The 27504-nt window shown below is 31.3% G+C and overlaps 1 protein-coding gene across 1 annotated transcript; it reads right to left on the bottom strand.

The window, feature by feature from the left end:
- Positions 1 to 39: 39 nt before the first annotated feature.
- LOC148304230 (uncharacterized) lies at positions 40 to 27504 on the bottom strand. The gene is made up of 5 exons (XM_088268597.1): positions 27393 to 27504; positions 24384 to 24458; positions 16374 to 16459; positions 12367 to 12523; positions 40 to 5440 (listed from the first exon to the last, which is right to left on the bottom strand). Exons 2-5 carry the CDS (start codon positions 24439 to 24441, stop codon positions 5211 to 5213), a joined length of 531 nt encoding a protein of 176 aa, XP_088124723.1. The 5' UTR covers positions 24442 to 24458; positions 27393 to 27504; the 3' UTR covers positions 40 to 5210.

The following is a 27504-nucleotide window of genomic DNA, read 5'->3' as shown; positions in this document are numbered from 1 at the left end:
AATCGTTTACAATCAATATTTATTTGAAATTATCATCAATATACAACAAATGAACTCCGTTATCAAAAAGACGTGAATTATTAATTATTTTACATAATTGTATTAAATATTTCGAATAAGCATGACTGTTACATTGCGGCCTTTCAAAATATTACAATCTATACGCAGATCACGATGTAAATTATTTACACAAATTTAATTTAATTAATTTTAAAACTTATTTCATTTCCTAATCATAAAGCAGGTAATAAAAACGTGTCTTATATGATTTGAAAATATAAAAAATAAGAGAACATTTTTTCGACTCATCAGTAAAACGGATGCGATTTAAAAAGTAAACCATTAGAATAAAATAATAAACGACTGAAAAGTATTTATTACAAGGATTATCTCGCTTGTCAACATTACTGTATCAGAACATAAAAGGTGACATGAATATGTAATATTATGATCAAAATGTATGACCAAGAAAAGCAGTAATCAATTAATGATATTTTTTAAACTATGGCAATATTTTGTTAGTAATTTAAGAATTACATTATATCTCAAAATGTTCCCATAGCTAAGAACACGAAAACAAATATCCTAAGTGCATAAATGTTTTGCATAATGGTAACTTTGAATTTCGTAACATACCAGTTCACTGTTTATTTCTTTTTCATAGAAAATGCAACACGCCTTTGTATATAATATTTACCGGTTCAAAAATGTCAGTTATTGAATGAAAAAATATTGGTTTATGAAGAAGTAATGGAAGGAAAAAATAAATAGTCAAACAATACATGTATCAGTATGGTATAAAAGTAATTTCCCTCAACATCTGTTCGTAAAATATAACATACGAGTATGTATTTCTTAAAATCGGTACAAAATCAGAATGAAGTAATTTTACATTCTAAATCAAAAAGTGTTTTATCGACATTTGTACCTTTATTTTTATGGTGTAACATCTTCAATCTGAGTGCGAGATAACTGTATTTATACAAAAACCTTCACATAAGACATTCAAAAGTAATAGCGGTAGAAGCACGTAGTTACATAAGACACTTTTTAAAAACCCGGTTTGCCCTAAATGCATTTGTCGACAGTTCTAAAATGTAATTGTTTTGGTAAATCATGATTCAATTGATAAACTTGACTAACAAATAGAAATCAAAATGATTTAATTTGATGACTTAATTTTATATTGAAAATATAAAATATCGGTGGATAATCATTTAATAAATGTAATTTTTACATATATTTAGATTAAAATAACATCGACTTTAGCTAAATGTTGGTTTGATACATTTGAGAAAAACCTATACAGAGCAAATTGTCGATTTAATGGATAGATGGTAAATACAACTTTTAGATATTGATTTCTTGTTTATTCCAAGGATAATAAAAATGTTTTAAAAATGCAACTATCTCGACGTGTTCTGACACATTTAGGTACAAACAGTTGATTATAGAGAACAAAATTAGAGTGCAAATGTTAACTACCACATTTTTTACCTAAAAAATGTGACAATAATAATTGATGATGCGTTTCAACTATCGTAAAAACGTGTAATTTTGTTTTTTTTATTTTGAAACCCACTTTATCAGTGATCTTTGAAATACAAAAGATCGCAGATAATCCACTTTCCGGTTGATCGGATCCCGGTAAATAGAATGACTGCTGTAATTCGATTAGCTACGTCAAAGGCATCACATTCCTTTTGCCTTAGTAGTCGGAGATGTAATGATTAATCGTTTGAGTAATTGCATTATCAAAAATCATAGATAATCAAAATTATATTGGCCGATATTAACGAATGTTTCATTCCAAAAAACCACCCATAAAAACAATTGACTGCAATAAAAAAATTAAATATGTATTTTAGAATGTTCACAGAACGTATAACTTATGTATCACAAAAATATCATTATTTTTGTTCTGCAAATAAAAAATTGTTACTTTATAATATCACTCATGAAATTATTAAGTGTAATGTGAAAACTTCCTCTATATGAGTTGGTTAACTTTATTTTCCATTTATTTTAATTCGGGTACAAAGCCAAAAAGCACAGACGAAATGTCAAGTTATTCCAAAATTTTTAAAGTTATAAAGTACTGACATTTATTGAATATTTAAGTAATTTTATAACACGTAAAATGATTCTGACGTAATAAACTAAATATTAAAAGATTTCCATAGAGGCCGTGTTTTTACTTTTGAATAATATTTTTTGTTCAGATTTTCCTTTAGCGTATAAATACATTGAAAATATTAAATATGTGTTCATGTCTAAATGTTCTGATGTTTATCATGAAAATATGACCACTGTTTATTGCACAATATTGTGATTGAATTTTTTTTTTTATATTTTAGGGGGCCAGAGATCAGATAGACAAAGGTCACCAATCAAAGCAAACGACTTTACACCTTGGCCATAAATGATTTTCAAAGCGTATATTTTGAAAAGCTTCGTTTGGATATACTCGTATTTATAAGTTAACATACAAATTTAGCTTCAAATGACTTATTCAATTACTCCTTCAGTAAATGGACACTCACCCTTATAACAGTCAGAACTTAATGCTACAAATAATTATAAAGTTATTTCGTGGTGTAATTATATTAATAATTTTTGAACATGACTCCACATATACATGTACCATACAAACAATATTTATTTTTGTTTGACATTTTGAACATTTATTATACATACATAAATGTATCATTCACAATAATTAAAACAAATATTCAAAATAAATCTAATATCACATCTACAATACAAAACGCACATTTCTTAAGTTTAAATAATTATAAATATATCTATTTAAAAAAATTAACACACTTCGAGTCAAAAAAAAGTTAACCAAATCACTATTCCTATTCATTAATTAATACCATCAAAAACACTTTTTTCTACTGTTAAAATTCTTTTTTTCTTATCATGTTCTTACATTTTTTTCATCCCGTTGAACCAATTTACAAAAAGCAGGTAAAAAAATAATTTTACCAAAATAAAGCCATTTCGATGCCGTAATTTTACGTTGTATTTCCGTATTCATAAATCCTGTTAAAATTTGACCTAGTAAGGAAAACTATGCAAAAAGTATTAGACCTGTCCTCACCTCCTGTACCGTACATTCATCCGGTTAAAATCTGCTTCCGCTATTGGTTTTTACCACATGGGTCAATAGAAAAGAATATGATGAATTAATATATTTTTTATGGAATTTTCATAACTCGATTAAATACTAGCAGGATTTGTGAATACGGATATTACGGTTCAGACCCGTAGCTATAATTTCATTATACGGGTGAATGAACAACCAGATATCTGAAATATAATATGAGCGCTATCTAATGAGCCGTTTACGTACTAAATGAAAAAAGCATATATCGCGGCAATATCACCTATCGAGAATAAATAATAATAATAATATTAAAATATGGTTTAAAAAGTCAACGGATTGTAAGATTTGATTGGAATTTTTGTAATTTTTCCAATATTGAAATGAATCTGATATTTGAATATTTATTTATTTTCCCTCTACTCAATTTACAACATTTTGTTAAGGTAATTTAGTGGATCCATATCGATATAAAGGCAAATAAAAAAAACTGTATATGATGGGCGAAAACCATAGGGGTTCAGTAGGCATTCTAGTATTTTTAAGAAAAACTTTCTTGTGTTTAAAAACTTTACATGGTCTTTACCAGGGGTCTTCAAACTTTCCAGCCTTAAGGCCATACTGATTACTCCAGTAAGTTGCGATTACCTGCCATTATACATTACTGTGATGTTTCTAAAAAATGTTTCACACATTTTAAAACATGTGAAATATTCATCATTTTTCATATATTCGGTGAAATTTTCCGTCGATTTTTGCAATAGGAGCTTTGAATGCTTTGAAGGTAAATTTTGAAACTCGTTTCGCAGACTTTCAAATCATTGCGAATGAAATTAAGATTTTTCATAATCCTCTTAATACCGACATCGACTTTAGTCCCGGAACTTTAAATGGAACTTATCAATTTACAGTGCAGTGATTGAGAACAAATATCAAAACTCATCTTTGTTGGAATTTAATAAGTTCTCGGCTAGCACAACTGTCACACGTGTTATCGATTAAGGCTGAATTGGTGAGAAATTGCGTACCGGATTTGAAGACCTCTTGTCTGTACCACCGTTTTTAAACTCGTGATCAAATATACGGACAGTCACATTTGCTCAAATAAAATGTTTTCTCATATTTTTTTTTGTCCTTTGAGATGTTAGTAATCTTGAACTTTGGTACACTGTTATTCATATTAGGTAAGTAGGGGAGGTGTTGAAATTATTTATTTTTTGCTTTAAAGGTGAGAAACGATGATCTTTGTATATTTCTCTCTCTCTGGTCTCAATCCTGCGGATTGCTCTGCAGGAACAGATGACATCTCCTTCGCCATTCTAGGATATTTTCCGAAACCCTCTTCAGCTCTTCATACGTAGAGCAGCCCATGTACTCGTATAAGTCGCTTGGGTATGTATGTCAGCACCAAAAAAATAATGAACACATCTCATCTTATTTAACTTTTCGACTGAACCTGTGTAATTTCATAAATAATAACACCAACTTAATATTATTGCACAATCATTATTTGTCACTTGAACCCCTATTGTTTTCAGTCCATTAGGTGTGCCACATATTCGAATACATGGCGAAATTTCACAATTAAAATGCAGGAAAATGGGGAATAACTGTACTAGTACAATGAGTTAATAATATGGTCTCGCGAACTTAGGAGGAAATTGTTTGAGATCGCTCAACGCCCGGAGCGCAGGAGCGCGAGGAGTAGCGCGGCGAGCAGCGCGAGGCCGGGGTGGAGGGATGACGCCGAGTTGAGATGCGCCATATATTCAAATACATGGCGAAACATTACAATTAATTGTGCAGGAAAATGGGGGGGATAACTGTACAAGTACACTGAGTTAATAATATGGTCTCGCGAACTTAGGAGGAAATGGTTTGAGGTCGCTCAACGCCCGGAGCGCAGGAGCGCGAGGAGTAGCGCGGCGAGCAGCGCGAGGCCGGGGTGGAGGGATGACGCCGAGTTGAGATGCGCCATATATTGAAATATATGGCGAAACATTACAATTAATTGTGCAGGAAAATGGGGGGGATAACTGTACAAGTACACTGAGTTAATAATATGGTCTCGCGAACTTAGGAGGAAATGGTTTGAGGTCGCTCAACGCCCGGAGCGCAGGAGCGCGAGGAGTAGCGCGGCGAGCAGCGCGAGGCCGGGGTGGAGGGATGACGCCGAGTTGCAGGCGTCCCGGTCGCACGTGTCGCAGTACTCCACGTACGAGTCGGCGGACAGCGCGGCCTGGTCCTGCAGCACGCGACACATGGCGCGCGGCCCGCCCGACCAGCCGCCCGTGGCCTGGCAGCCGCGCACCACCACGTGCTCGTTCCCAACTGAAACAACCATCTCCATCTTTATTCTGCTCCCCTTGGACGGAAATAATCATTTTTCAAAATTTTATATGACGCCATATACTTTTTCATAGCATTTCAAACTCTTATCCACACCCCAAAGGTGCATAGGGCTCTGCATTATATAAACGCAGTGTTATCTTGATCGTTAACACACGAAGGAAAGGTGATCAGTCCTCCGCTTCAGGTACCAATCCAGGGTAATATTGAATAAATATTAGAGAGAAAAAAATCAGTTATATTTATTTGACCCCCCCTGGGAATCGAAACCGGGACCTCCAGAACGGTAGCCTAGCGTGTTGCCGATTACACTACTGAGGTGGACAATTTTCATAGCATATATTTTTAAATATACTTATTTTACTTTACATAGTTTTAAGTCATTATCTTTATTCATAAGTTTTGTAATTACTGTTTTTTTTTTCTTTTCTTTTGTATTCTTTTTCAATAGGCACAGGGATTCTGAGATGGGGACGAAGTGACCGCTTTTGTCCATACATTTTCCTCCCTCCCATTAATCTGCATAGAGTTTTCATCCCTTAAGAATGAATAAAAATTATTCCTTAATGTGCAGCTGACAGTTCCCCAGGACTTTATAGCCTCTGCGGGTGGACAGTGGATTTAAAAAAAATAAATAAAAAAAGTTTATAAGGCGCCATCTCTGTGAAATACCTCTATCAAACTGATTTCATTCACAGCATTAAGTGTGTCCAAATACATTTTAACAAATCTGGATTATCCCCATTTTGAGTGTATCCAAATACTTGTTCACAAATCTGGATTATCTACAGTTAGGAGTTTTTTTTAAATGATTTATTTGACATTTTTATTAATTTTTTTATTTTTGTTATTATTTTTATTTTAATTTTTTTTATTTGGGGTAGCAACAGCAATATATGTAAAACAAAACAATTAAAAGATTTACATTAAACAAGCCAATTATAGTTAACCACAGAAATATAAAGAATAGTACAAAATATTTAGTGTAGAAATAGCAAATGAATGAAGAATGTGTTTGTGTAAATTCCCAGACTTCCATATTCTTCTTCACCTATGTTGAGGTGTCAAAAAAAATCAAAACTGAATACAAATAATATATAATAACAAAAAAAATAACTCCTTATCGGCAGGCGCCGTGGCGTAGTTGGGTAGACGCTCGACTGCGAAACTGGCGTTGCGGGTTCGATTCTCGCTAAATGCAAAATAAATTTAAAAAAAAATTATGTTCAATTGGTCTGAGTGTTTGTGATGTATTTTTCACATTTAACTTCCCTATCCTTACTATCATACCTGCAGACAAGACTCTAATAGAGCTTTGCGAGTTTTTCTTTTTAAAAAAAGGTAGTTCAGATTTGTGAACAAGTATTTGGATACGTTCAAAATATTGTGAATTATATTTTTATGTGTTGTGGATTATTTTTGCGAGAGGTGTTATAAAATATATATTATTCGTGTAATCTCATATGATTTACATTAATTTAAATTACTAGGTAAGACTACTAGGAAAGATATACATCATTCAAACAAACTAAGGCAAGAATGCCTTAGTTCAGGGGTTCCCAATATTTTTCAGCTCGCGGCGCACTTATGAATTTAGTATTTTGTCACGGCGCCCTACTTTAGTAAGCTATTTGGAATAGATATAGTGACTATATATATAAATATTATGGTCGAAAGAAATAGGTACCTACAATAATAGTAGTTGGGTAGAAAGATGCAAGCGCTCAAAATAGAAATTGTTGCTTTAGATATACCCGAGAATATTTGTGGTTTCGGGTAATGATAGAGGATCGACACACGGCGCCCTCTTTTCTTTCTACGGCGCACCGGGGCGCCGCGGCGCACACTTTGGGAACCCCTGCCTTAGTTTGTTCAAGTATCCATATCGTATAAGATTAAAAAAACTAAGATTTTATCTTCATATCGTTATTCCAAATAATATGACGTATTAGTGGAAAAGTCGTCAATATATAGATAACGATCACGTTATTAATTACAGAAACGGTTAATTGAAAATATCGACACACAACTTTTAAACTGATTTGTGCTAAGTAAATTGCGCCTTATTTTTTTTTATCAATAAATTGTTAGCTATACATGGAAGATCAAATAATACTTGGGGACTTGAAGACATTATTTACACCATTTTTCCAATACTTAAATTTTTAAGCATGTATATCGTAGTCATACAGGAAAAAGTGACCAAATGCATTTTTGACTATTTGATATCTTGCTAGCTTAATGTTACCCTGAAAAAATCCCAGAGCAATTTAAAACTTGGAAGCATAATATATTGACTTGTTAAAAATTACTAACTGCATTGATGATTATTCTCTTGCCAAGCAAAAGTGACTTAAATGGCCCTCCTGAACATTTTACGTTTTGTTAGTTAGTCACTTTCTCTTGTACGTGCAAACCTGTGCCTCTAACGAATTAATATCCGTAGATTTATATTTTGGTAAGACTTTTAAATATTGAATTATTATGAATTTACAATACCAAAATGCGCAATACCAAATAATTCCAACAGAACTTTAAACATTTGGGAACTTAGTACTCCAACAACCTTTCTACAGATATAAAAAAAATGAAGACTTTAAAATGCCAAAAAAATAAATTAAATGGATTTTATGTATATTTATTTAAAAACGAAAAAAAACACGAAAAAAGATTTCATTAAAAAATAAATTGCTATACCAACAAACATTACTAACAGGTGTAAGTCCCTCTCCAAGCACAAGAGCTAAGTCTCTTTATTGGAGAGAACTGCGTTTTTATTTTTAAGACTGTAAGTAGAAATGTTTAGAAAATTAAATCAAATTATAAAAAAAAACCTTTGTTACCATATAAAATAAATAAATAAAAATATATATTTATATATTTGAGCTTGGTACATCAGTTCATCATATATTTTTTTAAAGGAATAAACCGCAAAGCCTCTATAGAGGCTTGTCTGCAGCTTAGTTAGGAAAGGGAAGGTATATGTGAAAAATATATTACAGACACACAGACCAACTGAAAATAAATATTTATTGAATTCATTTTGTAATCGGCGGCAATCGAACCCGCAACGCCAATTTCTCAGTCGAGCGCCTGTCAGATCAATCAACTTCAGAAGATTTCAGATTTTGAACTCAAATTTTAATTCTTGTTTTTGACATCTCATCAAAGATGAAGAAGAATATGGAAGTCTGGGCATTTACGGGGCTGACGACCGTCATAGGCTGGTTTAAGTGATCACTTTACACACGTGTAACATTCACCAATTTTACCCATCATTGACAACCACTCTACTCAAATTCTTGGAATTTCTATATATATATGAATCTTTGATGAGATGTCAAAAAATAATATGAAAAATTATTCCTATAATTGGAGATAATCCAGATTTGTGAACAAGTATTTGGACTCACTCAAAATGAAGTCAAGCTAAGTCGACAAAAAAGGCATTTTTAAAAATCTGTATTCAATGAAACATTTTAAAATCCTTTTTCAAAAAGTGATATAAGGTGATAACCTAAACCAGCCGATAACGGGTCGCATGCTCCGTAAAAATTGTTTTCTTATTCTTCTCCACATATTGATATCAAAATGTAATCAATGGAATTTCCTTAAAATATAAATAACTTAATTTTAATCATACGGATTTTGGTAAACCTAATTTATGTTGGTTGCAGAAGAGAAGAAAGGAAACATTAATTTTATAATAAATTAATTACGTGACATGTACGCAGTGGCGTGCCTAGGGTTTACCAGTAAGGCAAGCCCATTATTTTTCACATTCGTGAATACATGATGTACCTATAATTTCTTCACCTCATATCATTCCCAGTGTAGTAAGCACCCAGAAAGTATTATAAATATAAACAATGAATTGTAATCAATATAAAAATATGCATACATGTAACTTTTGTAAGGTATAGCCATCACCTTTCAATAAAGAAAATGTTCACGGTAACAAAATATCTTCCTCAGATATCAATCATCACCATATAATGGCATGCATAGTGTTTAATAATAATATAAGCGCGCGATAATTAAAAAAAAGTTATACATTAATTATGTATTTTTAATCATTTGGTCTAGATTTAGTCATTTTTATTTGAAGTTGTTAGGCAAGCCGGGCTTTTGGGCTTCTAGGGAAGTACCGCCACTGCATGTACGTATATAATATATTACTCTCTAAAATAATCTAATCCTGAAACATTTATCATTATGGCAGCGCACGTTATCTCGCTTAAATAATCAATAATCCGTTAACAATCCACGATAAGGTAAAAGGTTGCGTCGTATTTATTGTCACTAATTGCGGTTCTTGTCTTACAAAGAAATTTCTTTTGAAAATTATTTCACTCTGCATTACAAACATAATAAAATGTTATATTGTCCACGAACATCATTTTTGTATGCATCGCTTTTATAATCTTATTGTTATATAACGTTATAAAAAGTATTATAAAATTTTATTATTTCGGTATAATAAATGGTCCATTTTTATCATACGTGTAATGGAGAAAAATGGAAAGGACTAAATGTAAGAAAATAGGTGTTCATTATTTAAACAAATCGTAGTCGTACAGGAGAAAGTGACCAACTGACAAAACGTAAAATGTTCAGGAGGGCCATTTAAACGTTTTTACACTTTTGTTATCAATTAAAAACAAAGAAATAATGTATTCACGATTGTGATTATTTTTGTGTGAAAAGAGATGTTTACCAATATTGAAATGAGTAAAAAATATTTTTGAAAATTTACAAAGTTTACTAAAGTTTTTAAAATTACTTAAAGCAGTTGGTCACTTTTTCCTGGCAAAAATTTAGGAAAAAATGCAGATAGTCACTTTTGATTCTTAGAATGAGAACGGAAACGTTAGTTACAGATACAAAAGTTTAATTCAAAGCATTTTATTTTATTCATTTAAATTAAGAAAGAAACTTTTTTTTGGAAAATAAACTAGCTGGTAACATAACATATATTTTTTAAATAACATAACTTTTTTTTAATAAATATACAAAAAGTAAAGAAGTATTATTCTGACTCAGATTCAGAATCTAGGTTTGGTTCTGGTGCTCTGTCCTCCAGCCCGGGTTCGATTCCCAGGGGGGGTTGAAAATAAATATTAGTGATTTTACACCATAATATTTATTTCATATTACCCTGGACTGGTCCCTGAAGCGCAGGAGTGATCATCCTGCCTTCATGTAAGTAACGATCAAGATAACACTGCATCAATACGATGCAATGCCCTATGCACCATTAGTTGCGGATAAGGGTTAGAAGAAGATTTGAGATCTAACATATCGTCAAATCTTAATTCATGTACATTATATGGATCACTCTTTCTTGATTTTTACATATTTTCATCAATAATTTACCTCTACTGGCCATTTGACTTTGAATTTAGTCACTTTGTTTCTCTAGAAACATTTAAATGTCAAATGTTTCATACAGAACTATAAATAACTTCATGGCGTTGAAAATTGTTACAACAGGCAATAATGTCCAAGTGTCACTTGGTCACTTTTGCTTGTAAAGAAAATGAACATCAATGCAGTTAGTCATTTTTAACAAGTCAAAATATTATTCTTCCAAGTTAAAAATCGCTCTGGGATTTTTTTCAGGGCAGTATTAAGCTAGTAAGATGTCAAATAGTTAATAATCACGTTTTTGTAAAAACTGCAGTTGGTCACTTTCTCCTGTATGACTACGATATATATACAGAGCATGTTCTATGAATAGTCAAACTACTTTTATTAATAACTTTCTTAAGATTTAATTTTTATGGTACAGACATTTTACGGTGCAAGTGCATTTAATATGCATTTAATAAAACAACAAATTAGGTTAGATTTTTTATACCCATAGAGTACTGCTTAGATTAGGGGCAGTCTTCAATTTATTGTAATTTTCATTAATGTGTGATGTGGAATGACGATAGACTTCAAAAGTCGTTTGACGTTATGGGAATAATACATAAATGGTTATAGAAGATCACATTTGCTAATTGACGTTTATGGTAAATATGAAAGATTCGTTGATTTTAATCTTATCTCTATAAATACGTTTCAACCCTATCAGCACTTTTCCACATGCCATTTACCTATCGTGATATCAGAAATATTTTCCTAATTGAAATGAATGAAAAGATAATTTTTTTAATGTTTCAAGTTGATAACATCGTTAATTATTATTTTCTGAGGATTATTGATATTATCAGAATTACATTCCGAAGCAGCAAATACGAACAGAAAAGAAAAACTTTTTATCTTATCACCGGTTTTTATAACACAAAAATCGAGTTTTTAGTGTAAAGTACAAATTAAATGTGTTATTTTAGCCAAATTATATATTTATTTTGAATTTATTACATTTTTATAGTAAATTATTACAAATACCAGTACAGTAAAGCGAAAAGGTGCGAAGCGCTTTTTTGAGCATTTTACACAAGAGATGTATACTTATAATTTCCAAAATATAATAAAATATATCGCTCACTCCTTTCAACAACGTCATAAATCAAAAATCATCAATATTCAGTTGTGCATGTTTTCGGATTTCCCAGAAAATGTACTATATCCCAGCAAAGAGGCATATTTTTAACATAATATTTACCCGCTTCTATTTTGAGGAAAAGGTGTTGTTTAATTATTTTTTTAAATTTACTAAATATTTTCAAATGGAGAAAAAACCTTCAGGTTTTACCTAAAAAGATCTGCTGTACAGTAAAAAGTTCAATAAGTGGCTTGATATTTATTTTTAAAACATTGTCTTATATTTTTAAACTTTAAAAACGTTCTCCTGAAAAATCCAGTTTTTTGATTTTTGACGTTCTTGAAAGGAGTGAGCGATATGTGATCCATTGCAATATTAAAAATGAAAGGTTTACATTCCCATGGTTTATACTCACCGTAAAAACTTATCTTTTGGCAGTGCATGGGGGCGTAGGTGTGTCCGGGGGGTGGGGCCATCAAGTCCGTGCCGAGGTGGGCCCCCAGAGCCCCCAGATCCCCCAAGGCTCGGCCCAGCTCCCGGCTGGAAGCCATCATCACTTCAGGGGTGCATTCCTTCAACACGACAAGTCGAATCTCACTAGGATCATTCCAGCATTTATTTATTCAAAGTTTTAATGATTTCCATCTATCGATAAATTTAAAACCCGCACTCTCATATTGAAGTACAGCATGTCCCAAAATGCAAGGTATTTTTTTAAGGGTCGTAAGGCCAGCTCATGACTCACTAAAAAACGAAAAAGTACCTTAGTTTAGAGATATTTCCACTTCTAAGAATTTCCCGAATATCTACACCGCAGTTTTATGTATATATATATATATATATATATATATATATATATATATATATATATATATATATATATATATATATATATATATATATATATATATATATATATATATATATATATATATATATATATATATATATATATATATATATATATATATATATATATATATATATATATATATATATATATATATATATATATATATATATATATATATATATATATGTATATACATGTTTTATTTTTATATGTAGCGCCATCTATTATAAAAAATATTCAGCATATACATATAGGTCATATATATAATTTTTTTTAAATTTATTGGCAAAGCACCCAATTTTGTGTGATACCTGAGGTCATATATATAATATTCGCGATGAGTAATTTACATTTCTCATTTTGAAACATGGGATTAAGGTTAACAAAACTGAAACACAAATAAGAAAGTTAAAAAAAAGATAGAAAATCAAACAAAACATGGTAAAATATAAAACAAACAAACAGGGATAATAAATAGACATAAGTATAAGGTAAGAAACATGTTTAAAAGAAACAAATGTTCTTTACTTAGTTTTAAAAAGTTAAAAAAAAGTTCTAATAGATGGCGCTAAACATTAAAAAAATTGCGTAATAATAAAACATTTTTATACTTACGTTAATACTCGAAACTGTGCAAAACATGGGGGACAACTATGCGAACACTTTTGTGAAACATCTGTGGAGTATCAGTATTTCACAAGTGCCTCGGTATACGTTCTTACTTTATTCCAGCTCCTTGGACTTAAGCCAAATAGGACGTATACCGAATCTACTCGCACGTACCATGCACGCATTAGTTTTTCCGGAACGGGAAACGTTTACAAATTTTAATAGGTTTAATGCATTCGAAATTTTAAAACACGAAAAAGCTGTGTAGTGGCTGGCTGCCTAGTAAAGTCTTTTGTCCATCTTAATATGTAATCAAATCCGTTTAAAGACAACTTTACAATTTTTTATCATCACGTTTGGTAAAATTAAGTATTTTTAGTAAAGTGTTTGTACGCTATACCCATAGATGGGAGTATACCGGTGTCGGTTTTCACATTCTAACTGGATAAATATAATGTATTTATATTAATGAATATATGTGTATGTAATTACATGTTATAATTTTATTATTGTGGTGGTGTGACTTTGTGAGGAATGAAGAGATAAGGCGTAGGAAATCTTGGTCACAACTGTCGTCAAGGAAAGGCGATCCATTTCAGGCTTGGCCATGTATTCCGAATGCCTCTCGAGAGCCTTAATCAAGCTAGCATCTTTTACAAGGCAAGGTTCGCGCCGCCCAGGACGTCCACTGCTGACAATTCGTCGATAGTTCTCGTCAGAACTTCGGGATGCGGACCTGACTTGGCAGGATGCAAGGGTGCTGGCAGCCAAAAAAAAAGCCTGGAGATAGTTGTGGACACCATACGCGATATGGTTTAATAATAAAAAAATGCTATGCGTAAATTTACTGCCCGAATAATAATCAACGATTTTTTTAGTTTACACAAACTTATGTTTATATTACAGATGACGATCGAAATACGATTTTGAAATATTCAATCACTTTTAACACAAGTAGGATTTGAGATTGAGGCAAGAGCAGATACTTCTAGAACAAAATCTCGACATCGATCCTCCGAGACGAAGACTCTCCGATCCATAACTGGAAACACATTGCGAGACCGATTAAGAAATACCGACATCCGGAGCATGTGTAAGATGGAGGATATCGTGATGTGGGGACGACAACGAAGGCGATACTGGAATGATCGCGTAAACAGAATGTCAGAAGACAGACTTCCACGAATCACTTTTTAAGGAAACCCTGAAGGACGTATACCCCAGGCATACCTCCAAAAAGGTGGAAAGACAGTTGGGAGTCAACATCCCAAGAGCTACAAGCGGAGGCACAAATAGATCCTTAAGATCTTGAAAAAGAAGAAGAAGGCTTTTAACACCGAAATACGAATTCACAAAATAATCTAATAAGACTTGCAATTAATTACGTTATAATATCATTGGTGATAAGAATGTCATTTTAACAGATACGAATTTGTATGATACACAGAACCTATATTATCATTTAAGGAAAGGAATCGCTACATATAACGTTTTATTGGTTGATATAATATTTCTTACTTTTACTAAATCATTTGTCATTTGGATCCTAAAAATATTCATTAAATGCAATATTGTATTAGCTGTCTAATGCAGTAAAATGTGTACCAGTATTGGGTTCAGATGAAAAATACAAACACATGTGACTTATATTATTTTTTGACATCTCATCAAAGATGAAGAAGAATATGAAAGTCTGGGCATTTCAACTCCTGCCTTGTTGTGTATATAACATGAATTTCGTCTAGGCTCACACCAGTTTGATGATGTCGGTAACGACGAAACCCGGTTGCTAGTCAAATAAAATTCAACATTTTGAGTGTGTCCAAATACTTGTTCACAAATCTTGATTATCTACAATTATAGGAGTTATTTTTCCTTTTATTTTTTGACATCTCCTCAAAGATGAAGAATAATATAGAAATCTGGGCATTTACGGGGCTGACGACCGTCGACGGCTGGTTTAGTGTAACATTGTAACATTCACCAATTCTACCCATTATTGACAACCACAATACCCAAATGCTTGAAAGCTATACATATATTATGCAATTTCGAAACATTGTTCTTGAATCACTAGAACTTCACTAGAGACATCTGTTGGTGAGATGAAAATAAACTTTTTATTGAGCAGAAACTCTTTTATTAGTATGTGAGGTCCGAATCCTGGATTATAATCACATACATAAGAAACGCCTGAAAATATCTTTTTCATTTTTATTATTTTAGCTTATAATTTGAACAAGTATTTGAACACACTCAAAATGTTGTACATGTGAATTAATTGAAATCATTTTTCATTAATTGATTCGGCAGTCACTTTGTGGTAAAACTATCCATTTTCAATTAATGTTTTACTTAATAAATACCACCATTTCTTAAAATCTACCTTCAACGTCCCAAGGACCCAACTCTAAAATTTAGAATAAGCTTCACATACGGTGTTTGAAAATGATGCGCAATGCATCGAAACGCGTGTCACAGTAGATTTTTAAAAAAAGTGGTATTTACTAAGTAAAACGTTAATTAAAAATGAAATGATTAAAGAAAACACTTGTTTTGTACCACTTGAGTTTTATTAAAGACTACATGTTTCAGAAGTTAAACTTCCATCATTCAGGTCTGTATAATAACTATAGCTATAATGTTATTATACAGACCTGAATGATGGAAGTTCAACTCTTTAATAAAACTCAAGTGGTATAAAACAAGTGTTTTCTTTGATCATTGTAACATGTCTTACCACAAAGTTAATGCCGAAATAATAAATAAAATAAAAATAAAATAATTTTTTCAATTGGGTGTGACGCGTTTGATGATTGATTTTAAAAGTATGTGTTATGAATTCAACTTCTATGACGTTAAAAAAGGTTTGGAATTTGAACAGCTGGATTGCGTGCGTCATTTAAATGATAAGTATTAATGTGAATGATAAAATCGTGTACCATAGTATTGATACTCACCGTCAGTTGGAGTTGATACGATTTCATAGGATCCTGGCAGGCTGAATTACTTCGGGATTGGCAGATAAAGCAGCGTATGGCAGAGCCTGAAATAAACAAATTAATAAGCATTTCCAGTTGTGTTAAAAACCAACTACATAAATAATTTTTACCAACATTTGGATTGAAAAATTTTTTTTTTTTTCATTTCTTAAAAAATTTCTTTCTATGTCAAAAATGGGTTTTTGTACAATATGGCTTTGCAATTACTAAACTGCTGTTTCGTCCGCCTCCGTAGTGTAATGGCCAGCACGCTCGGCTACCGTTCTGGAGATCCCGGGTTCGATTCCCAAGGGTGGTAAAATAAATATGAGTGATTTTTACACTGTAATATTTATTCAATATTACCATGGACTGGTACCTGAAGCGGAGGGCTGATCACCTTTCCTTCATGTGTAAAAACGATCAAAATAACACTGCGTTTATATGACACAGTGCCCTATGCACCATTCAGGTGCGGATAAGGGTTTTATATTAAACTCCTGAAATACATAGGTTGAAATAAGTGTGTGAGAGAAGCATTCTTTTTTTTAACCTTGTCCACACGAAATGGTGCATTACATCGTATATAAGCAATATTATTTTTATCGTTAGATACATGAAGGAAAGATCAATAAAATAGAATGAATACTAGAGGCAAACAATTTATAGACTTTTTAATTAAAATAAATAAATGTTTTTTTCTACGACAGCTTATTGTTGAGTGGGTGTTATCTTACTGATTTCGGCATTAATCAAATGCCTAGTTTCATATAATGATTAAATCGTGAAGTGTCCATAAATGTGTCACAACCTCAGAATTTATCGATGAAAAGAATTTGTATTGATTTTTTAAAATATATGTATACATATATATATATATATATATATATATATATATATATATATATATATATATATATATATATATATATATATATATATATATGTGTATGTATCAATATATCAACTTTCCCCAATAATTCATCAATCACCTTATTCTCTAGTAAAATACACTCGCTCTAGACCAGTGGTCACCAACATACAACCCGACATTAATTTGGTCTTCAAAAAATCCCAATTTCGGCATATAAATAATTTAATAATTGGAATATCTTTATGACTATATATATATATATATATATATATATATATATATATATATATATATATATATATATATATATATATATATATATATATATATATATATATATATATATATATATATATTGTGTGTGTGTGTGTGTGTTTGTGTGTACCAGCCCTCCGCTTCAGGTACCAGTCCAGGGCAATATGTACCTTTCTTTTATATGTTCAGGATTAAGATAACACTGCATTTTTATGACGCAATGCCATATGCACTATCGGGTGCGGATAAGGATTTGATGAAATATTAAAAAAAATGCATTTTTTATTTAATGTATTTTTATATTCTGATCATGCTTGGTGGTTCAATTCAAATCGTGCAAAGAAATATTGTACCTAAGAACCACAGTTTGACAGTAACCCACTGTAGTTATGACAATAAGCATGGCTCAGTATGTTCTTCTCCTTACCCTCCTTCGCACATGATGGTGCATAGGGCACTTCATCCCATCGACACAATGTTATCTTGAGCGTTAATTACATTAATGCATTAAGTCCAGCCCTTCAGGTACCACTCCATAAATGCCAATCTAATAAAAATTGCAGTGAAAAATAAATAACATTTATATTTATTTCGACCCTGGGAATCGAACCCATGACCTAACACGATATCATAACGGGGCAACCTCTACACTACGGAGACGGATATGTTATCTGATTATCTTTCAAAATGTAGATGAAAACGATCGTTCGATATGTTATCACCAGAAATGTGATTAATTTGTTTGTCACCCAGATTTTGTCTGGAAAACTGACGTCATTGGAAGTTGGGAAACATTGATTATACATAATATTAATCAATGACTGTGTAAAGATGCATACACGAAGTCGTTAGGATAACAATTTTTAAGGATTTTGGATTCTCTAAATACACATCATGACAGAGCTTTAAACATAAATTTCTTGTTAAGTTATATTTGTTGTAATTTTTAGTATGAAAATATTGACAACATTTAGAGTATGTCTAAATACTTGTTCACAAATCTGGATTATCTCCAATTATAGGAGTTATTTTTCAAATAAATTAACTGGTCAAACTATGTAAAAAATGATATTATAAAATGATATTTTCTGGCGTTTTTTATGTATGTTTGTGATTATAATACAGGATTCCGACCTCACATAGTATTAAAAGAGTTTTTGCTCGATAAAAAAAGCTTTTTTTATCTCACCAATAGATGTCTCTAGTGAAGTTCAAGTGATTCAAGAACAATGTATCAAAATTGGTTCATATACATAGAACTTCCAAGAATTTGAGAAGTGTGGTTGTCAATAATGGGTAGAATTGGTGAATGTTACACGTGTGTAAAGTGACCACTTAAACCAGCTCATGACGATCGTCAGCCCTGTAAATGCCCAGACTGCGACTAAAGTATTAAAGAAAATACTTCATTCTAATGAAAATGAAGTATTTCATTGGTTTTCATATTATTAAAACAATGGTTTTTATATTTTTTAGATGGTTTATTTTGATTTATTTTACCAAATACGATCACTGTAGCAATCATGGCGTTTTTTTTAATCTGAAAGAAGCAGGGAAGTAGCATTGAAATAATGCTATGAAAATAAACAAAAAAATGCAAACATTACTGCTTGCCAAAATTTTATTTAATCTGACATATGATTTTCCAAATAGTAGTCGCAAATGTGCACACAGTAAAACCTCGATATAACCAACTAATTGGGGGAAGAGGTGTTGTCAATGCCGAAAGTCCTTTACGTGAAAACAGGTTTAAAATTAATCTTTAAAAAAAAAATGAATATTTTATTAAGATATAAATAAACGATACAAAACAATAACATAATTCTAATTATTATCAACGGAAACTCGTCGTGAAGTGACGTTGCTCTTTGATATTGACGTGATTGCTTTCGGTAATCCTGTTTTTAAAAAAGGAATTAAGTTTTGTATACACTTTTGAAGTTTGCTGTTTTTTTGTTTAAATTTTAAAATCAACTCTTTAAATTATGAAAATACATATCATATAGTCGAACGTCATCAGCTGACGAATAGTTTCGTATAATATGACCGGAGTTTTTGTCCGATATATTCGAAGATCGTTAAATATAGGTCCGTTATATCGAGGTTTACCTGTACTTTTTAACTCTCTTTGTCGTCTTATTTCTCATAACTGAGAGTTGTGACCCTTGTGGAGGCAATGGAGAAGAGTCATTGCTTCCACAAGGGTCACTTAATAACATTAAGAATCAAATTTGCTACTGCCTAATACGAGTATGACAATCTTGCTGGCCAATATTGTTCTCGATCTTCGATCTTCGAAGATTCTTAGATCTGACCAAACTCTTAAGCGTATTAAGAGCGTTTTACTAACAGACGTTCTTAATCTTTCTTATTTTCGAAAAAGCAACGGTCAAAATTTAATCTGAAGGACTTTTTGTTCGTTTTATAATTCAAGCTTTGAGTTGTCGACTTGAATGGATAAAACATGCTTTAAATATGAATCTTTGTTTTTTTTCACAGGTTTTTATAAAGATGTTTTGTTGCATTTTTCGGTGTAAATATGTCATTTTAGAAGTAATCTCGATAATCTCGACAACTGAGGCGTCTAACTTAAACATAATTAAATTATTTATTAAGTCGGCATGTAATAAACCGTATCAATTTGCGATAAATTGTGGATATTTTTTTTATAATTTACATAGAAGTAAGTATTATACGTTCAGGCATATAATGTCGATAAAATTTCGCTCACTCTTTTCAAGAACGTCATAAATAAAAAAAACTTGATTTTTCAGGAGAACGTTTTTAAAGTTTAAAAATATAACACAATGTATTAAAAATAAATATCAAGCCACTTATTGAACTTTTTACTATGTAAAAGATATTTTTTGGTAAGACCTGAAGGTTTTTTCTCTATTTGAAAAATATTTAATATTTTTTAATAAATAATTAAACAATACCTTTTCTTCAAAATGCAAAAAAAAAACATTTTCTGCCTTTTAGCGGGTAAATACTAAGTTAAAAATATGCCTCTTTTGCTGGGATATAGTACATTTTCTGGGCATTCCGAAAACATGCACTACTGAAAATTGACAATTTTTGATTTATGACGTTCTTGAAAGGAGTGAGCGATTTGTTTTCAATAAATTTGGGGACTCCCGCTAGTGATTAAATCGTTCGTTATCTTTTAAAAGATCTTTAAAATACACATCCTCATAATCCTTTTATCATTTAATGATCCTGATCAGAAACACTGCTGCAAGAGTGACCGAAACGTAAATTGTCGGTGGGAGCAGTGGTTCCCAAAATGGTCCTCACAGATCCTCATGGGTCTCCGGGATATTTCAGGGGGTTCGTGGAAATTTAAAATTGATTTAGGCGTCCCTGAACAACGTCAGGGGGTCCGTGCAAGATTTAATAATAAATTAAATAATTGTGACTCATTTTTACAAATATGGAATTTATAATAAGTAACAATGGAAAAATTATCAACCAAATTTAAAACGACTTTCGTCAATGGCAATGATGCCATCTTCCTCACTCTTCATTTTATTTTTAATATGGAGCTTATTACAAGTCTTTTGTTGTCAAAACAACGAACGGGCAGAAAATACTTCTTGAAAAAAATTATAATCATATTTTATTTTTACGTCACCATTTACCTACTCATTTTAAGTAATTTTTAAGTAGTTTTTTAGTAATTTTTCATTTAAGTAGTTTTTTACTATATTTAAGTAGTTTTTAAGTAATTTTTCTACTAAGCATTTAGGTAGTTTTTCACCCAGGGTCCGTACGCATGTTTCGACTATGAAAAGGGGTCCGTGGGTCAAAATAATATAGTTAAGGGACCACAGGTAGAAGGTACATGATACGAGTGTAACCTAAAAATATTTACCTATTTTATTGTTAATATAATGCAAAAGTTTTATTATTGGCAGTTCATTATTTGAATGGTTTTTGCGAAAGTTAAACTGGCAGAACACAACGGAGTCCCGGTTTCGACCCTAATGTATGGAAGTGAAACATGGAGTTGGCAAAAGAAGGATGAAAGTAGACTGAATGCAGTCGAAATGCGATCTCTCAGAAGAATGTGCGACAAAACGATGTATGATAGATGTTCGAATAGTGAAATAAGGAAGGAGTGCAAAGCTGAGATAAGCATTATCGATAAAATTAAGAAAGGTGTGTTGAGATGGTTTGGACATGTAGAACGAATGGGTGAGGAAAGAACGGTAAATCAAATTTATAAGGCGAATGTAACTGGAAAAAGGAGCAGAGGAAGACCGAGAAAAACTTGGCACGATCAGGTATGCCAAATACTTGAAAGCGGTCAGGTTAGGAGTCGAATCAATCGGCGGGTATGTATGAGGAGATGCACGAACGCGGGAGAGGCGAAGAATGTTTGCAAAGACAGAGTGGTGTGGCGTTCTATTCTCTCTGCCTACCCCCGCGGAGTAGCGGCGTAATAATTAGTTAGTTAGTTAGTTCATTATTTAAATATTTTTGTGAGTGTGTGTGTTTATTTAACAACAAGCAATTCCTCGATTATTGAAAATATATTCCTTAAAATATAATTTTAATTTATTGTACACATATTATAATTCTAACATAAAACTACGGTTTCTCATCACGTGAATCTATTATCTAGATTTTTTTCCAACTAATGATCTAGATTACACTACCAGTTCAATAATGTTCCGCGTGAATCATTAGCACAGATAAAAAAATACACCTAATATTTCACACATCGCTTACTCCTTTCAAGAACGTCATAAATAAAAAATCGACAATTATCAGTTGTGCATGTTTTCGGAATGCCCAGAAAATGTACTATATCCCAGCAAAAGCGGCATATTTTTAACTAAATATTTACCCGCTACAGGGCAGAAAGTGTTGTTTTTGCATTTTGAAGAAAATGTGTTGTTTAATTATTTTTTTAAATATACTAAATATTTTTCAAATGGAGAAAAAATCTTCAGGTTTTACCTAAAAAGATCTGTTGCACAGTAAAAAGTTCAATAAGTGGCTTGATATTTATTTTTAATACATTGTTTTATATTTTTAAACATAAAAAACGTTCTCCTGAAAAATCAAGTTTTTTGATTTATGACATTCTTGAAAGGAGTGAGCGACATGATTAAAGAATTTCTTCCGATAAAAAAAATAATTATAAAATAACGTTTAACAATAAAATACACTTCTTCACTTGTATGTTACTTTATGAATATGAATGATATAAAAAAAATGATAATTTATATTTTAGATAAGAAGATTGATTTGCTTATAAATATATATCATTTCCTGCACATTTACGATGATTAAAATACAGGTGTTACTGTGTTTTTAAAGAGACGTAGATAATATTTTACATTACCTACAAATACATATATTTTTTTTTGCAAATACTGAGATTTATTTTACTAATACCTACATACGTTATGACAGGCGCCTTGGCGTAGTTGGATAGACGCTCGACTGCGAAATTGGTTTTGCGAGTTCGATTCCCGACAATTGCAAAATGAATTCAAGAAAGATTCATTTTCAATTCAATTAGTCTGGTTCTTGTGATGTGTTTTTCACATTTACCTTCCCTATCCTTACTATACTATCTGCAGACAAGTCTCAAAAGGCTTTGCGGGTTATTCCTTTTAAAAATATCTATTCTAGTCTCATAAACTAATAAATGATATTTTCCTTTGAATCAAAGTTCAAATTTATTTCGTCCGGTACATTTTCACAGTTCGTTGTATAAATAATTTTTGTATGTGTGTGTTTTTTTTTATAAACAAATTTGTTTAAATAAATTCACACATCTAACAAAAAAATAATGGTTTTCCACCCTATTGTTTAAAGAAATATTGTGAGAAAGCGAAAATACAATAAATAGTCACCTAAAAACTTAATGCTAAAGAAATTTCGACCAATTTGGATGTCTTTTGCTAACATTAATATCTTCATACAGTACAATTTTCCAAGAAACATTTCACAAAAATTAACTAATTTAAAATTTGAGGGAATTCAATATATTTATCGTGTATCACCAGCAAACTATTACAACTAGTTCAAGTTCGCTCAATTTTTTTTAAACAATACCAAAAACTATACAAAAACACGTAGTTTCTTTCCAGAATACCATATAATACAATTTTTAAAACATAATAATTTTATATGGTATTCACTTAAACCCTTATCCGCTCCCGATTGTGCATAGGGCTTTGCATCATATAAACGCAGTGTTATCTAGATCGTTAACACATGAAGGAAAGGAGATCAGCCGTCCGTTTCAGGTATCAATCCAGGGTAATATTGAATACAAAGTAGAGTGAGAAAAACCACTAATATTTATTTAACCCCCCCCCCCCCTGGAAATCAAACCCGGGACCTCCAGTGCGGAAGCCGAGCGTGCTGACCATTATACTACGGGGGCAGATATGGTATGTTTTATGTATAAATATTTTACATTTCCCCTTCATTAAAATATCGGCAAATTCAACTAAGCGATTAATATCTCACAAAAATAAATATTATAATATGTATAGTTATCTTAAATTTACGAATTGATGTAAAATTTAAAATTGAAAGACACGATTCGTGAAAACTAGTTGAATATTTACTAATGGAGTGGAGAAAAAGAAACGTGTCTTCTAATTGATAAAGGTTTTTTTTATAAACATAAAAATAGCTAAAAGTTTTGCAACAAAAAATTTTAACTAATTTTTTTAATTTCTACATTTTTACAATTTAAAATAACTACAATTTAATAAAATTATTTTAATAATTTTATTTTATTGTAGTTATTTTGAATTGTAAAAATGAAGAATTCAAAATGAATGAATATATGATAAAATATATTTTTAAAGAAGAATACAAATGTATCTTACTGGAGTGAAGAAGAGTGATGAGAACTGCCAATATGAAAAAGCGAACAGCCATGGTCATCTCTGGATATCACCAATCTTCAAAAAGGAAATAAAGACAATTTTAACTTATTTTTTGAAAAAAATCAAACAAAATTACTTGTTTTCCTGAATACATTATGTTTTAATTAATATAAAATGCTAATAAGTACTTCTAAAGAGGGAAAAACTGAAACCAGCGAGTTACAATTGAAATTAAACTATTTTATTCTGGCTTTTGGCAAACTCAAACAGATTCTACAAAATAAGGAGATTCCGACCTGTCTAAAAAGAAAAGTGTGCGAATCCTGCATATTGCCAGTAAACACATATGCACCAGAGACTATGGCTCTGAGAAAGAGAAATGCAGAGAAGCTCAAGTATATTCAGTGATCCATGAAAAGATCCATGCTTGGTTTAAGCCTGAGGGATAAAATAAAAAAATTAAGATACCACGAAAATAACCAGAGTAGAGGATGTCATGGATCGCGTGGCAAAAGATGGTCTGACGACATAGTCTCAGTGGGAGGTAAGAACTGGCTGCAAGCAGCAACCAACCGGAGGAAATGGAAAGAAGGGGAAGAGGCCTATATCCAGTAGTTTAGGTAAGAGGGCTCATGAAGAAGAAGAAGAAGAAGAAGAAATATTTTTACTTTATAACTAAGTATAAACGATTAGGACATAAATATTTATATTTTTTCTTCTGAAAGAAATTTGAAATATTAAAAGTGATAATGTTTTATGAGTAGATTATGTAGATTAAACTCCCCTAGCGTCATATCGGAGAAAAAAAAAGATTGTTTACAAGATTTGAGTGTGTCCAAATCCTGTTCTGTTTCTTCACATTTTCGAGTTATTTTAATATTGATATCTCAACATACATAGATATAAAAGAATATGAAGGTCTGGGTATTTACAGGACTTACCACTTATTATAGGTTGATTTTAAGTAAATTTTTCAACATTCTCAATTTTACCGATATTGGCAACCACATTACTCACAAATTTATAGATAATTAATATAAAAATACAGTATCGAACAAATTAATTGAAACAAAACTTTTTTTGTTGTATTTTCGTAAAAGATTTTGTAAAATCTTTTGTTATTAGTTATATCACAAATTAATATTAAATATGATCTCATATGAGCTTGATCAAAGATTTTACTCTTCTTGGCATCTATTATATAAGGTTTTGGCACATGGCTGCCTTTTTTTCGTCTCAAAACCATACCTGAATTATGGACAAAATTAGCTTTTCCACCGTAGTGCAATAAATTTTGGAGAGCTGATTCTTACAGATTGCCGATGGATTTTCAATTTGGTTTATGTCCGGGGAAATTCTTGACTAGTCCATTGCAGTTCATTGTTGTTGTGTGAAAAATTACATAATTTTTTTGGATTTGTGGCAGGGGGTTAAATCCTGCTGAAATATTACATTACCATTTGACCTTCGTTTTTGTATATCTGGTAGTATCTTTTCCAGTAGAATTTAGTGATACTTCTCGCTATTCATCATCTCAGTCAATGAAAGAAGCATCCCTGGTCCATTATACAAGGAACACCACCAAAATATTTTTTTAGAGAGTGTTAAAAATACGTAAAAAAAGTTTTGTTTCAATTAATCTGTTCGATACTGTATATTGTGTATATGGAGTCCAAAATTTAAGTAGTTGGGTTGTCAATGGGTAGAATGGTTAATATTACTCGTGTATAAAGTGATAACTTAATACCAACCAATGACAGGTCGTGCGCCCTATAAACACTCAGTCTTCCATATTCTTTTTCGTCAATGTTGAGATGCCAAAAAATGTATTGTTAAAATTAACTAAACTTTTTAAGTCTGTATCACTTTTAATCGACAAAATATGGAAGCAATGCAAAATTACATCACAAATTTTGTTCCACTAATAAATTAAAGTTAAGGTTAAGAAAAACACAAACGTATTTAAGGCCCTATATAAGATACATCGCAACATGATTTTCATCAAACTATGATTTGGTGTAATTGAATTTTTTGCTTAGAACACAGATTTTGAGATAGGGATACAACATCTTTTTTAGGGGACACCGCGCCACGCCTCTATTTCAAAGACTCGACAGAGTTTAAAAGTTAACTAATTGAAAATTAATTTATGTAGTGATTGACTGGAGACAAACCCTTGAGTTAATGTATTATGACAATGAGTTTTTTTTTAAATAAATACATGTGTTTTTATGTAAAACATAAATATTAAATATGATAAACAAAATTATTAAAGATTTTTTTTATCAAACCATCGATTTTTAAGATAAATTTTAAACTAGTCATCAAGTGAATTCTCAAATGAGTTAAAACATAATTAATAATGAGTTTGTTACAATTCGAAGCTGAAATAAAAATCTTCACAGTGGAATATATTTCTTTAAATTTTATAAGTGCCTTTATATGAAAAATGTTTTAAAAAGCTGGTGTTAGAAAAAAACCTATTTATCTTCTTCTACTTCTTCGCAGTGTTTGGCTATCGTATTGGAGGTCTTCGGTTGGATTACCAGGGGGTCTAAACAAATATTTTTCATTAAAAAATGTTTTAATAATTACTCTTTATTGGTTTCTGAAGCTCAGAACTGAAGACCTTGCTTTCAAAAAAATTAAAATAAATTTAAATTTCCCTGGATTTGATGCAGTACCCGATGCACCTTTAGGTACAGATAAGGGTCAGAAAAGATTATTTTTTTAAAAATTTTGGTATAATATAATATTATGTAGGAAGTAAAAAAAATAATTGATAAATATAAACGAATCTCCTCAAAAATACATATAAATATTACTCTATCTGTCTTTTAAACAATGCACGCTAATTTAAATATATTTCTTTGTGAAATATATTTAAATATATAGAAAAACAATACGATGCCATTTGGGTTGAACTACCAGGATCAAATAAAGCTCGAAAGGGTTAGTTAATGTTCAATTATATAACGATTTCGAAAAAGAGTTGAGCAAAAATATTACCTGAATTTAACTATCGTCACTTTTTGTTAAATATCACTTAGATTTTATTGTTTTACGTTATTAAGGTTATTTCACTTCGCGGCTCAGCGGATGAGAGAGGTGCTGGTTCGAG

This window comes from Brachycentrus maculatus, unplaced genomic scaffold (genome assembly GCF_059751285.1).
Source record: "Brachycentrus maculatus isolate JH-2025_06_01 unplaced genomic scaffold, ASM5975128v1 h1tg000326l, whole genome shotgun sequence".
NCBI classification, from domain to species: domain Eukaryota; kingdom Metazoa; phylum Arthropoda; class Insecta; order Trichoptera; family Brachycentridae; genus Brachycentrus; species Brachycentrus maculatus.
Note: the sequence above shows the minus strand (reverse complement) of the source record. Positions and strands in the feature narration are given on the sequence as shown.

Bases quoted from the DNA above. Each gene is read 5' to 3' on its own strand.
- LOC148304230 (XM_088268597.1), bottom strand. From the start codon at position 24,441: ATGACCATGGCTGTTCGCTTTTTCATATTGGCAGTTCTCATCACTCTT. The intron at 16,460-24,383 runs GTAAGATACATT...TGTTTATTTCAG, and splicing joins CATCACTCTTCTTCACTCCA to GCTCTGCCATACGCTGCTTT. The intron at 12,524-16,373 runs GTGAGTATCAAT...GTCGTGTTGAAG, and splicing joins CGTATCAACTCCAACTGACG to GAATGCACCCCTGAAGTGAT.